General features: G+C 48.5%; 1 protein-coding gene across 3 annotated transcripts in view; it reads right to left on the bottom strand.

Annotated features, from left to right (window-relative positions):
* Recql5 (RecQ like helicase 5) overlaps positions 1-12,957 on the bottom strand; it is a 39,728-nt gene that overhangs the window by 15,606 nt on the left and 11,165 nt on the right. For all 3 annotated transcript variants that reach the window (XM_038328269.2, XM_038328270.2, XM_038328271.2), the window contains exon 7: positions 8,815-8,894. In XM_038328269.2, the coding sequence (XP_038184197.1) occupies positions 8,815-8,894 (80 nt within the window). The remainder of the gene's footprint in view (positions 1-8,814; positions 8,895-12,957) is intronic.

Here is a 12,957-nt window from a genome sequence, read left to right as displayed (position 1 = left end):
ACACATAAATCTTATAAACAATGTAATGGTGCTGGGAATGAAGCCCAGAAGACTGCACCAGGCAAGTACTCTGCCCCTGAAACACACAACCCAGACCCTAGAAGTTGTCTTAAGCTAGGTTCCAATTCACCGCGCCCCTGCCTTAGCCTCTTAAGTGTGAGGATTACATGTAATGCGCCCTGCTCGCTTGGGGCTTTTTTTAAAAACAAAACAAAACTTCGCTTTTTAAAAACAATCTCACTAAGTGGCTCTTGCTGAAAGTCAATATGCACCTAGCTCGGGGCTGTCCTCTGCCTCTGGAGTGCTGGGATTGCAGGCATGGCCCACCATACCCCACTTTTGTCCTGAGCATTCTGTTGCAGATAAATTCACTTAACCATCATGGTGCTTCAGTCCTGTAGATGCCTTTATTATCCTGGCTGACAGAGGGAGATCAGCCTCAATGCAGCCAGCTAAAATGTGGCAAAGCCAGCTCTGGGTCCAGCCTGTCTGGCTCCAATTCTCTGCTCACCACACCTAGGGTTTGAGGCCTCTGGGACACAAGGCAGAGGTGTTGACCCCATTATCTCCATTAGCCAACCCTACATCCATGCACCCACACCCAAACTCTGTCTCAAGATTGCTTCTGTGGGGCTGGAGAGATGGCTCAGTAGTTAAGAGCACTGGCTGCTCTTCCAGAAGTCCTGAGTTCAATTCCCAGCAACCATATGGTGGCTCACAACCATCTGTAATGAGATCTGGTGTCTTCTTCTGGCGTGTGGGCATACATGGAAGCAGAATGCTGTATACATAATAAATAAATAAATAAATAAATAAATAAATCTTTAAAAAAAAAAAAGATTGCTTCTGTGTAGTGGGTGGAAATCTTACACCCAGCTATCTGAAGAGAAGCCCGGGGGTAGTGGAGGGAGTGGAAACCTGCATTTCTCACTCCAGCACCTCACAGGAGGTCCCTCGAAGCCCTCGGTTCAGGAACAGCAGCCCAGTTCCTTCCAGAATCTTCTTTAAGCAGGATTCTATTAGCATCAGGAATAGCCTTCCTGTAGGATGGCTAAGGTTGAGGACCCTTCTTTGCTAGAAAAGATTCTGGTTCCTAGTCTAGCTGCAGAGCAGAGGGTACCATGGACAACCCTGGACACCTAGTTTAGCTCCAGAGTAGAAGGTACCATGGACAACCCTGGACATAGCCTAAGTAGCCAGTTCGCTTGCACCTTCCTACCCCATGCTAGGTCAGTCCATCCTATAAGCTAACCAACTGCAGCCTGGCACACTCTGGGATGGCAGACCTAGGCCACCTTCATTGGGGAGGAGGCAGGCGTCTCCCACTGTGGGAAACAGAAATGGTCACTGCAGATCTGAGCTGTCAGAGGCAGCTGGTGACCACAGCAGCCAGCAGCACAGGCAGACTACTTCAGCTTAGGGAAGGTCCCACTGATGTAACTGCCCTATGCCAGGCAAGAACAAGCCATCGTGGTGTACGGAGGCTACCGCAGGTCTCACCAGCTTCCTCATGGCCTTCCCTCCCACATGGCCTCTGCTCTACCAATGTCTGTTCTCAGTCCCTCAGGAGGATGAGGAGCCACCTGGTTCACTGCCTGAATTTTATGCCTTGTTACAAACTAAAAATCAAGGTGAGAATCACATCAGCAACGCTCGGCAGAGCACAGACAAGTTTTTGTGAAATGTGACACCAATCTACAAATTTCATATCATAAAATATGTGCACAAATTAATTTTGTTCTAAAAATGTTTTCCTCCTCTTTGAGCCCTGTTCCATGCCAGGGAATGCTGTCCCTAACGCTCTTCTTTTTTTTTTTTTTTTTTTTAAAGATTTGTTTGATTTTGTATGTATGTGTGTTTGTCTACATGTAAGTGTACCACATGCATGCCTCTTATCTGAGGAGCCCAGAAGAGGGCATCAGACCCTCTGGAACTGGGGTTACATATGGTTTCGAGCCACCATGTGGGGCTGGGAATCGAACCTGGGTCCTCTGGAAAAGTAGCTAGTGCTCAAGTCTTTACAACTCCCGCCATTTCCTCACAGAGGAACCCTGAGCACACAGACCACCGTGCCTGCAGCACTCGCTCCTGTTCTCATCTATCTCCCTCACAGTGACTGAGACAACACATCTACCTACTTGGGTACAGCAGTTAATTAATTAAAACCAGACAAAGCAACTTTCTTATGAATGACATTCCCGCTACATAGCTGATGTTTTGAGACAGGGTCTCACTATATATTTCTGGTGGCCTGGTATTCACTATGTAGACCGGGCAGGTCTCAACTCAAAAGGCCCACCTGCCTCTACCCCTCAAGTGCTAGAATTAAAGGTATGTGCCACCATGCCCAGCAGGGGTTTGTTTTTAGTGTTTGGTGTTTTGAGACAGGGTTTCTCTGTGTGGCCCTGGCTGTCCTGGAACTCACTTTGTAGACCTGGCTGGCCTCAAACTCAAAAGATCTACCTGCCTCTGCCTCCTGAGTGCTAGGATTAAAGGTGTGTGCCACCACTGCCTGGCTTCTTTTGTATTTTTTAAAGATTTATTATGTATGTTTGTGAATGTTTGGTGCCTTCAGAGGCCAGAAAAAGGTGTTGGATCACCTGAAACTAGAATTACAGGCAATCAGGGTCACCTGACGTGAGTGCTGGGCACTGAACCAAGGTCTTCTGGAAGAGCACCAAGCGCTGCCATTTCTGAACTGTCCTCCAGCCTACAGAAGCTGAGGTGGGAAGAGACAGGCACACCTCTTGGGTGGGGCTTGGTCTCTGAGGATGGGCTGTGAACCAGCTTGGCTCTAGCCTTACCTTGTAGTTCTGGTCCAGAGGGGCCAGCAAGATGGTTCAGTGGGTAAAGGTACTTGCCACCAAACCTAAGGACCTCAATTCAGTTCCCTGGAAGCCACAAGTTAACCTATTTCCAACAAGTTTCCTGCTAACCTCCACACACATGCCATGGGATACACACACATTCACATACACAAAATGTATTAAAATTTTTAATGTTATGAGTCTTACAAAATATGCCCAAAGTTTAGTTATGTTTGTGCTTCTTTTGATGGGAATATGGAGTGATATCAAAGTGGCCACATAGGTATTAACAGGGACAACAGCTTTGTCTGCTCTAAGTATAGGGTCTGAGAGCCGGCTTCAAACTCCATCTACACAGCTTAGTTGCTTAGTGTCTGTCTGTCTGTCTGTCTGTCTGTTGTCTGTCTGTAAGACTGGAGTTCTGGCAATCATTGTTTCATTTGTTTATACGATGTCACACTCAATTTTGCAGTCATAGGAGCAAGCACAACAGCTATGAACCAGTTTGGGAACAAACAACTGACTCTTGATAAGAGCCTGATTTCACTGATAGGCTCGTCAAAGTACCAGGGTGTGCCAGAGACCGGCTTGCCAACTGTGTGCATTGGCAAGCCAGGAAGTCAGCAGGTTTTACACAAGGAAGCGGAAAGCAACAGGTGAGCCGTGGGTTGGTCAAGAATGCTTTCCTGAGTTTGCTCATCGCCTGTCAACCACTCCAGGCTGTATCTGGAGAGACGCCCCTTCAGATTAGAGCAACAGATACCCGGGCATTCTAGAAATTGCTGTAAGTGGGCATTTCTCAAAACTCTACAACAGGATTGGTGACCTGTGGGCTATGACATGAGCCTCGTTGGAGGGAAAGCCTCTCACATCAAGTTTCAAGCAGGGCATGTATGATCAATTCCTTCCTCCCAGTTTTCTCTCTAACCAAGGGGTAGGAACCAGCCACATGAAACAGCTGAGGCCATGCCCGAGGCAGGCACAAGAGAAAAAGACTAAGGGTGGCAAGCACTCCCATCCAGAAATGGTTCTGGGAAGCTCCAGCCAGAGCTGAAGCTTACATTCACCCATACCACAGGAAAGAACGCCTTCCCAAGTAAGCTCCAAGAGGTCACGGAGACGGAGAACTAACACCTGGTGCACACAGGTGAGGTGGACAGGTGGCCTGCAGCACAGACACAATCTATACTCTCACCCTCCCCCAACTTTGACTTCTCTCAAGGACAACTTACAAAGTGTCCCGAACATTTCCACGAGACGCCATCACAAAAGGGCAGAACACTGCTGAGGGACTGAGGGAGGGAGTGGCGGTTGCCAGGCAACCAGTCTAGCCCACCTTTGTTTGCTCTGGTGGCAGCAGCCAAGGTGTGGTCAGAGCCATTTGGCAATGCTCTGGGCTGCCAACAGTCATTTCTTTGAGTTGCTGAATAGCTGTGGTCACCTGGCAGCCGCTTCCACCCAGGAACCCCAAAGTGTAAGGCCTGAAGGACAATCGTGACCTTCCTTTGCCCTCATAAGACACAGACTATTAGCAGAAGAACCAGGTAATGATGTTTCTTTTCTCCCTATACTCTTTTCAGCTGGCTGCTGCCGACTGACACCGGTATGCCCAGGCCTCCTGCTCCCAGCAGTCTCCAGACACTGCCTCAGTCACCCTCTGTTCCTATCCACCACCACCACCACCACCCTTTTTAAAGATTCGTGTGTGTGTGTGTTCTTCCTACGTGTATATACGTCCACATATGCATTTCTGGTACCCTCAGAAGCTAAAAACGGTGTCTGGTACCCTGGAACTGGCATTATGGATGATATTGTGAGCTGCCACATGGGTGCTGGGAACTGAATTTGGGTCTTCTGCAAGAGTGATCAGTGTTCTTAGCTTCTGAGCAGAATCTCTCCAATTCCACTTTTTTTTTTTTTTTTTTTTTTTTTTTTTTTTTTTAAGACAGGATTCTGTTGTTCCCTGTTGGCCTGGAATCTTGGGCTCAAGCAGGAATTCAGCCTTCTGAGGAGCTGAGACTTAAGTGTGCCATCAATGCCAGTGGGGTTGTTACACCAGTCTCTCAAAATGCCTCCCAAACATCTGGCAAATGGGACAATAAAAATAGAGGGCAATCTACAGAGGTACATTTTAGGCTCTAGCTAGGAGGGCCTCAGTGGTGGGAGAGGCATCTTGGCTCATTCCCGAGTTGGTCAGAAATGAACCAGAGACTCCGAGGCCATCCCCAGAGCTTCCAAGCAGGAGAGCCCTCAGTGTTGGCTAGCTAGATGTATCCAGTTGTTCAGAGCACTCTGCACTCAGGGCCTCTGTCCCCTCTTCCAGATTTACACAGGCGAAATGGTGATCCCCAAGGCCACGCAGAATGACGAATTCTGGAATAACTCGTGGGACATGGGGGGCCTGATAGTGATCGGCCTGTTCATCGCCACATTCCTCTTCTTCATCATATTCGCCATTGTGTTCGGGTGTATGGAAAGTACTGAGTGCGAGGAGGACTGAAGTGACTTCCAGAGCCTTCAGAGGGCAGCAGGGGACAGCCCACACCAGCGGGAGCCTTCCAGTACCTTGGGCTCAAAATCTAACCACTGGGTCTGGCTTTGGGATTGGTCCATTAGCGGGATGGGAAGGCTGGTCTGATACCATTTCCGGCTTGCACACCCTGCTACCAGCTGAACACTGTGAGCGCATGGAGAGGGGCTCTGTTCCACCTCAGAAGACAGCAGCAAAGGCTCACAAGGTCTTCTAATAAGTGTCCCTGCCCAGGCGGCAATTTTACAAGTCCTTCACAGAGAAGGACACAAAATATCAGATGAAGTAAAAATTTCTTTTCAAATCTACTAACGTGAGCTCATCTTCTACGCAGACATGGTTCTAGCAAACCACAGTAAGGGCTGCAAGACCTCAGGGGTCTGCCTTGTAGGCAACAGAATCGCTCTTACAAGCTGCTTGGGCCCCTAGGTTCACAAGGTAACTTCAGTTCCTAAACTCTGTCTTTTGCATGCGTTCCCCCTGACTGGGCTACCACGTCACCCTCCATGGCCGGTATAGCGCTTCCTTGTCTTTCACATCTCAGCCTAAACCTGTCTCTCTCAAATGCTCCCTGTCTGACCCCAGAGACGGGGACGGATGAGGAACTCTTACTCTCAGAACACTTTACAGGGTTAGGGAACTGGCTCAGCAGTTAAGGGCACCAGCAGCTCCTGCAGAGGACAGGGGTTCGATCCCCAGCACCCATGTGGTGGCTCACAATTATCTGTAACTCCAGTTCCAGGGAAACCAATGCCCCCTCTTCTGGCCTCTGTGGGCACCAGGCATACATGGAGAACACTCATACACAAAATTTTAAAAAAGAAACACAAAACAAAGCCACCATGTACTTTTTCTTCAAAGCCCATTCATGAACAATTACATAATTTTAAATATTGTGTTTTCCAATGAGACAAGGCTTGGCAAAAGCAAAGGGCAAAGAAGCACACAGACAGATCCACTGGATGATGCTGAGCAGCGAGCTCCATAGTCCAGAGACCCACAAGACAATTCCACCCAGAACAAAGGGGCAGCTCCACTGCGCTCCAAAATGCACAGACTGCTGGTTAAAGCCCTGCTGTGAGCCGCGCTGCTTTGCGGCTGCAGCTCTGAGAAATGGCTGCATGGCAAAGACAAGATAAAAACCACTGGCGGCCCCGCCCTGGCCACATTTGGAATGGACCCGACCACCATATCCCACCCTACACACCCCAACCTTACAACCGCTTCCTTTAGCTGTGTACCCACACAGCTGAGCCCACCCCACCGGACTTACCCCTCACTGCCAGGGGCCTGCCATAAGGGAGGCTGGTGGGAACAGACTGCTCAACTTCAGCCTCAAACCAGAACTAATATTAGAAAAGGAACAAACATCTGTTGAAAGGGGCTTTCTCCCTTCGTGCCAGATTCTGTTCACACAGCAAGCGGTCTCTTCCTAAAGAGCAGCGACTGACAGCTCCGCCAGCAAGGTTTACTCCACCTGAGACCTGGAAGTCCTGAGATCCAGAACCTCACCTGGAGCCAACAAGACAGGAGGTGTGAGACCGAACCGTGGGGGGTTGGGTGGGGTGGGCGTGGACCTCTTGGCCCCACAGACAGATGTACACTCCCAACTGGCCTATCAAGGCCCTGAGAAGCCTCAGAAGGAAGAAAGGAAGTGGTCCGGGTAGACCTGTTCCGCTGCCCGGCAGGCAGGCCATAGCACTGCAGCCCCAGAGGAGCAGAGGAGACTGACAACTAGTGTGGAAACAGCCTGAGGAGGTGAATTTAGCACGCTCATGTATCAGGGGCAGCAAAGGGCTCTAATGGTATGGCCTTAGCCAACAGTGGGCCTGGCACAGCAACCCGCCACCTTTTTGCATGTGCTCCTGCCACAGAGGCTAAATTAAAGACGCCATTTCCAGAAGGAAATACTTCAGTGTCACCAACTCACCAGTGAGGAGGGAGATTGAGAATACAAATGTAGAACCCAAATAAGCGCACCCCCTCCCATTTTCAGGAGAGCCCAAACACATCTTGTAGACACTAGTACCACGTAGTTACGTGGCAACACTCTGCTTCAAGACGACAGTATCTGGGCTAGGAGAGTAGCTCACTGGTAGAGGGCTCGTATAACATGCACAAGTAACTGGGTTCAATCCTTAACACCAGAAAAGCAGCCATCCCTCTTCCCCCAGAGACTATGGCCCACGTACGAGACAAGCACATCCACTGTGACAGCCAAGGAGCCCAAGGACAGTGGCTTCTATCATGAGTTTTGTGACCACGGCCTGTCTGGGTCTTGGCTTACTCATCTCAAGTCTGAGGCAATCACTTCCGTCCATCAGCTCTCCATTTTCCACACAGATGAAGGGATGGATTTTTCCACAGACTGACTCTTCTTGAGCATCATTCACATAGGATTCTACTGACTACATGCGCGGTCATGACTTGTCATTGAGCAGCTAAGTCCCTTTCCGTGGCTGGCCCATAGCTCCCGTCCCATAGACAAGATAGGTAAGCAGGTTCTACACAAGTTGGCTGGTGTCCTGTCAGAAGAGCTGACTTATCCAAAGCATGTGACACCCCCCACCGCTACCACCAGCTATGAGTGGGCCCAAAGCTTCTGTTGGGGCTACGTGAGAACAGCTCACCAGGTGTGTGACACACACCTACAATCCAAACACTTGGGAGGAGGAGGCAGTCAGGATAACCAGGAGTCAAAGGTCAGCCTCTGACACAGGGCAAACTGGTGTGACCTCATCAGAAGCAAGCAAAGCAGCAGGAATGACTCACACCCAGTCAGAAGAGCTGGCTCAGTGGCAAGAGCCAGCCACATCACTCATGGAGCCAGTCAACCACGGATGAAGTAGGCAGAGGGTAGATGACAACCCCAGTGTGGAGCAAAATCCTCACACATGAGAGCCAGAGTTCATGGCCTCCAGAAGAAAAAGGAAGGGTCCTGACTGTATATCCAGTCTCTGGTCTCCATCTTTGGAGGCCCTGCCCCTATGCTCCTTGCACCTTGACCTCTCTCCGAGGAGGGTCAAGGTAGCCTGCCAAACCTTGACCCTCCCCAGAAAAGGTCAAGACCACTCCCCCCATCTATTTAAACTGCTCCCCCCAAAATAAACACGTGGTCGCTCCCCCCACCCCATGTTGGGGCCACCCAAGAGCACAGGAATCCAATTAAACCTGGATATCTTTTAATTTGGTCTGATTTGATTTGATTAGGATTTTTATGTCAGCAGAGAACTCCCGTTAGAAAATATTCTTAACACTGACTTCCACATTGCTTGAAATATGAGCTTTGCAAGTAGGGGGCGCTCGGTGGCCTAAAGGATGGCTTGCATTAGCTGGTACAGTAATGGTCAGAGGGAGAGGAAATGATCTTTTTCCCTTCGGGGAGCAGGGAGGCAATGCAAGGATTTGCACAGGGCCCTGCACCTGCTACACAAATGCTCTACCACTGGGCTGCACCTTATCCCCAGCCCCACTCACCCCAGTTCTTCACAGAAGGTCACCAGGGCATCAAAGGCCAGCAGGGCGGCTTTATCAGATGCTTTGTTCCCTCTCTTTTCCTGCCAGGAGAAAGAGGAGAAAGAGACCACTTAGTCCTCCAGTCACAGCAGGCGCTTTCACAGTTAGTCCTGAAGACAGAACATGAAAGGACAAGAAGCCACTCCCCCGAGCAGCACCCTAGGCCCCTAGGCCTGAGGATAAATCAGCATCTCCACTCACTACTGAGTTGGACTTTCAAGGATGGGAGCTTTTGAGAAGTGCCATTTCCAAAAAGATCACCTTTCCAAAAAAAGTGATTCTCATGCAAAAAAGCTCTGGGACTGCCATCTGGGAAACTATGATTCTACCCAGTTCTGTTTACAGTAAATACAAGCTCTGAGTACTAACACATGTATATGAGTACATGTGCTACATACCAGAGGATACAACCTAAACTGTTAGCCCTGGGCAGATAAGATTGTGCATTATTGACTCCTTCTATAGCTATTACCAAAATTCCTTTTAAAAAAATTATTGAGCAAGGTTGTGGTGGTGGTGGATGCCTTTAATCCCAGCACTCAGGAGGCAGAGATGTGGATCTCTGTGAATTCGAGGCCAGCCTGGACTATAGAGCAAGTTCCAGGACAGGCTCCAAAGCTACAGAGAAACCCTGTCTTTAAAAAACAAAACAAAACAAACTCCTCAATTTAGGGTCAGAGAGTGGCTTACTGGGTAGGTACTTGCTAAGCCTGATGGTCTGAGCTCAGCACCCACACGGTAGGAGGAGAGAACTGACCCCCAAAAGTTGCTCTCTGACCTCTACATGTACTCAGAGGCATGTGCTCACACACAATAAATGTAAGAGAAAAAAAGTCTCACTTTAGAGGGGCTGGAGAGATGGCTCAGTGGTTAAGTGCACTGGCTGCTCTTACAGAGGACCTGGGTTCAATCCCCAGCACCCACATGGTGGCTTACTATCATCTGTAACCCAAGTTCTAGGCAATCCATCCCTCTACTGGCCTCCTTGGGCACCAAACACACATGTGGTACATGTACAGACATGCAAGTAAACACTCATGAGCATCAAAATTTAAATAAAAAATACAGGAAATAGCTATCTGAAGCAATATTGAAAATTTGCATTTAGTTCCTTAATCGCCCAAGACACAGAAAAACGCACACTTCATGGGGAAAGACAACAAGGGCACCGAGAGCGTGAAAATCAGCAGACTCTACGACTACACGGTGAGGAGTGCTAACGAGACTCATTACTTTGTATGCTAGTCTAAAGTGCTCAGAGAGACGGCTCAGCAGCTAAGTACACACTGCTCTTTTAGAGGGCCCACAGTCCAGCTCCCAGCACCCACATGGTGGCTCACAACTATCTGTAACTCTAGTTCCAAGGGATCTGATACCCTCTTTTGGTGTGCAAAAATCCCACTCACTCATGCAGGCAAAACACTCGTGTACATTAAAGCTAAGAGAAGTTTTATTCATTTTTTAACCAATATGTATGAGTGTATGCCTATATGTATGTTGGTGTACCACTTGTGTGCCGGGTGCCCACAGAGTCCAGAGGAGCATCAGGTCCCCTGGAGCGGGAGTTACAAATAGTTGTGAGCTGTCATGTGCTGGGAATCAATCGAACCAGGGTCTTCTGCAAGAGCAGCCAGGACTCCTACCTATTGAGCCATCTCTCCAGCCCCATGTTTGTTGATGTTTTCCTTGTTTGTTTCTTTGTTTTGGTTTTTCAAGACAGGGTTTCTCTGTGTAGACTTGTCTGTCTCCTGAAATTCATGCTGCAGACCAGGCTGGCCTTGAACCCACAGAGATCCACCTGCCTCTGTCTTCTAAGGCATGCACCACCGCTGCCCAGCTTGTTGTTTTAAAGAATCTTAGCTAAGGCTCTAGCACAGTGACTTGCCTGGCCTGACTGAGAACCTGGGTTCCGACCCCAGCAATACTATGTATTTATGTGCTGTGCTAGAAATTAAACTTGGACAGTTAGGTGCCTCTAGCCCCAGCTGCAGTTTCTTGTGATGGCAGTCTATCCCCATCATGGCTATGTCAACACAGTTCCGAGCTGAACCCCACGGTTACAATTCTACATTGCCATGGTCACATTTCCTCTTTTGTACAGCGCTGTTTCCCCTGAAAAACAACTGCTCTCTCTGTCCTGACTTCTTTAGATTTCAGTGCAACTAGTTCACCTCCAAATGTTCTCAAAGAATTCCTTTCCACAGGAGCCCAAGAGAGCAGTCAATTGGATTTTTGAAAACCTCCTTGAGCCTTCCGCCCCCAGCAGCATCTATGATTTTGCTCCAGGCAGCAAGCATCTCTCTCTGGCTTCCCTCACATTGCATGGCAAGCACTCTGCCCTCTGGGCCCTCTTCCCAGCACACACTGTTGTTTTCTTGTTTCAACTTTACGTGTATGAGTGTTTGCCTGTGTGCATATCTGTGCACCACATGCACGCCTGGTGCCCTTGGAGGCTAGAAAAGGGCATCAGGTACCCCAGAAGTGGAGTTACACATGGCTGTGAGTTGCTCTATGGGTGCTGGATATGAGACCTGGATCCTCTGCGAGAGCAGCAAGTGCCCTTAACTACGGAGCCAACTCTTCAGCCCCAAGTTTTGAATGCATTTTTTGTGTATATCTTAAAAGATTTGTTTATATGTATGAGTGCTGCCTTTGTTCTTGTTTTTAATGTGCACTATGTGCATGCGATGCCCAAGGAAACCAGAAGAGGGCACTGAATTCCTTGGGACTGAAGTCACTGAGCCATTTCTGAAGCCCCTCACCCCAGGTTTTTTTTTTTTAAATAAAGTTTTCTAAATTGGGGTTTTCTAGGCAGACATTTGCCTTTTTTCTGTTATTCTTTTGTTTATTTTGTTTGTTTGGTTGGTTGGTTTTTCAAGACAAGGTTTTCCTTTGTAATTTTGGAGCCTATCCTGGAACTCACTCTGTAGACCAGGCTGGTCTTGAACTTACAGAGATTATCCTGCCTCTGTCTCCTGAGTGCCAGGATTAAAGGCCTGCACCACCACCACCTGGCTTGTTTTGTTTTTTTAAGATAGTTTCATTTTATCTTCTAGGCTGGCTTTGAACTCACTACATACCACAGGTTGACCTGGAACTATGGCAATCCTCTTGTCCCAGCCTCCCGAGAGCGAGGGTGTTCACTACACCATTAGCTGACACTGCTACTTGCTGCTGTCCCCTCTCCTGTGCTCCTTACCCTTGTGAGTTTACCTTTTTATTCCTTTACTGTCACTTGGGTGGGGATCAGAAATAATTGTGTTCAATTTGCAACATTTATTATTTATTTGCATGTTGGGGGGTGGATAGGAGCCCGTCAACCTCCCCTCTGTGTACAAGGATCTTCTCACCATCTTCCTTCTCTCCCAAGCTACTGTGGTGTGAGCACACACCGCAGCGTCAAGCTTGGTTTCTGTTTTCTGTTTTGTTTTTATCTGCTTGCTTGTTTACTGTGGGATCCAAACTGGGCTCACGAGTGTTCATCCTGAGCTCCACCAGTGAGCCACACCCGGCCTTTGGTTTTTTTGAGACAAAGTTTTGCTATGAAGCCTAGGTTGACCTGGAACTCACTAGGGTAGGCTTAGCTGTCCTTGACCCTCAGTCTCCCTGCTCTGCCTCCTGAGTTCAGAATCACAGGTCTTTACCACCATGCCCAGCTCGTTTTGGCTTTTGCTTTTTGAGTTATGTACTGACAAGATGGCTTAACAGATAAATGTGATTTGACTGCTATCAAAGTCAATAAACTGAGCTGGATCCAGCACCTAAATGGTGGAGGGAGAACGGATTCCTACAGTTTGTCCTCTGACCTCCACTGCGTGCAGTGGTGTTTCCACCACACCAAAGCAAACAAATTAAAACAAAAATCACCAGACATGTTGGCACATGCCTTAAATCCTAGTATTCAGGAGGCAGGGGCAGGTGAATGTCTTGAACTTGAGGTCGGCCTGGTCTACAGAGTGAGTTCCAGGACAGCCAGGGGAGTTACAAAGAGAAACCCTGTCTTGAAAAACCAAACAAACAAACTGAAATGATCTTTCTTTTCCCAGAAACATAAACTATTTACCCTTAATTTCCCAGTGTTTTTGAAGTGTCAACCCATTTGAA

The sequence above is a fragment of the Arvicola amphibius genome, chromosome 4, assembly GCF_903992535.2.
Source record: "Arvicola amphibius chromosome 4, mArvAmp1.2, whole genome shotgun sequence".
NCBI classification, from domain to species: domain Eukaryota; kingdom Metazoa; phylum Chordata; class Mammalia; order Rodentia; family Cricetidae; genus Arvicola; species Arvicola amphibius.
The sequence above is the reverse complement of the archived record's forward strand: the minus strand, read 5'-3'. Positions and strand labels throughout refer to the sequence as shown.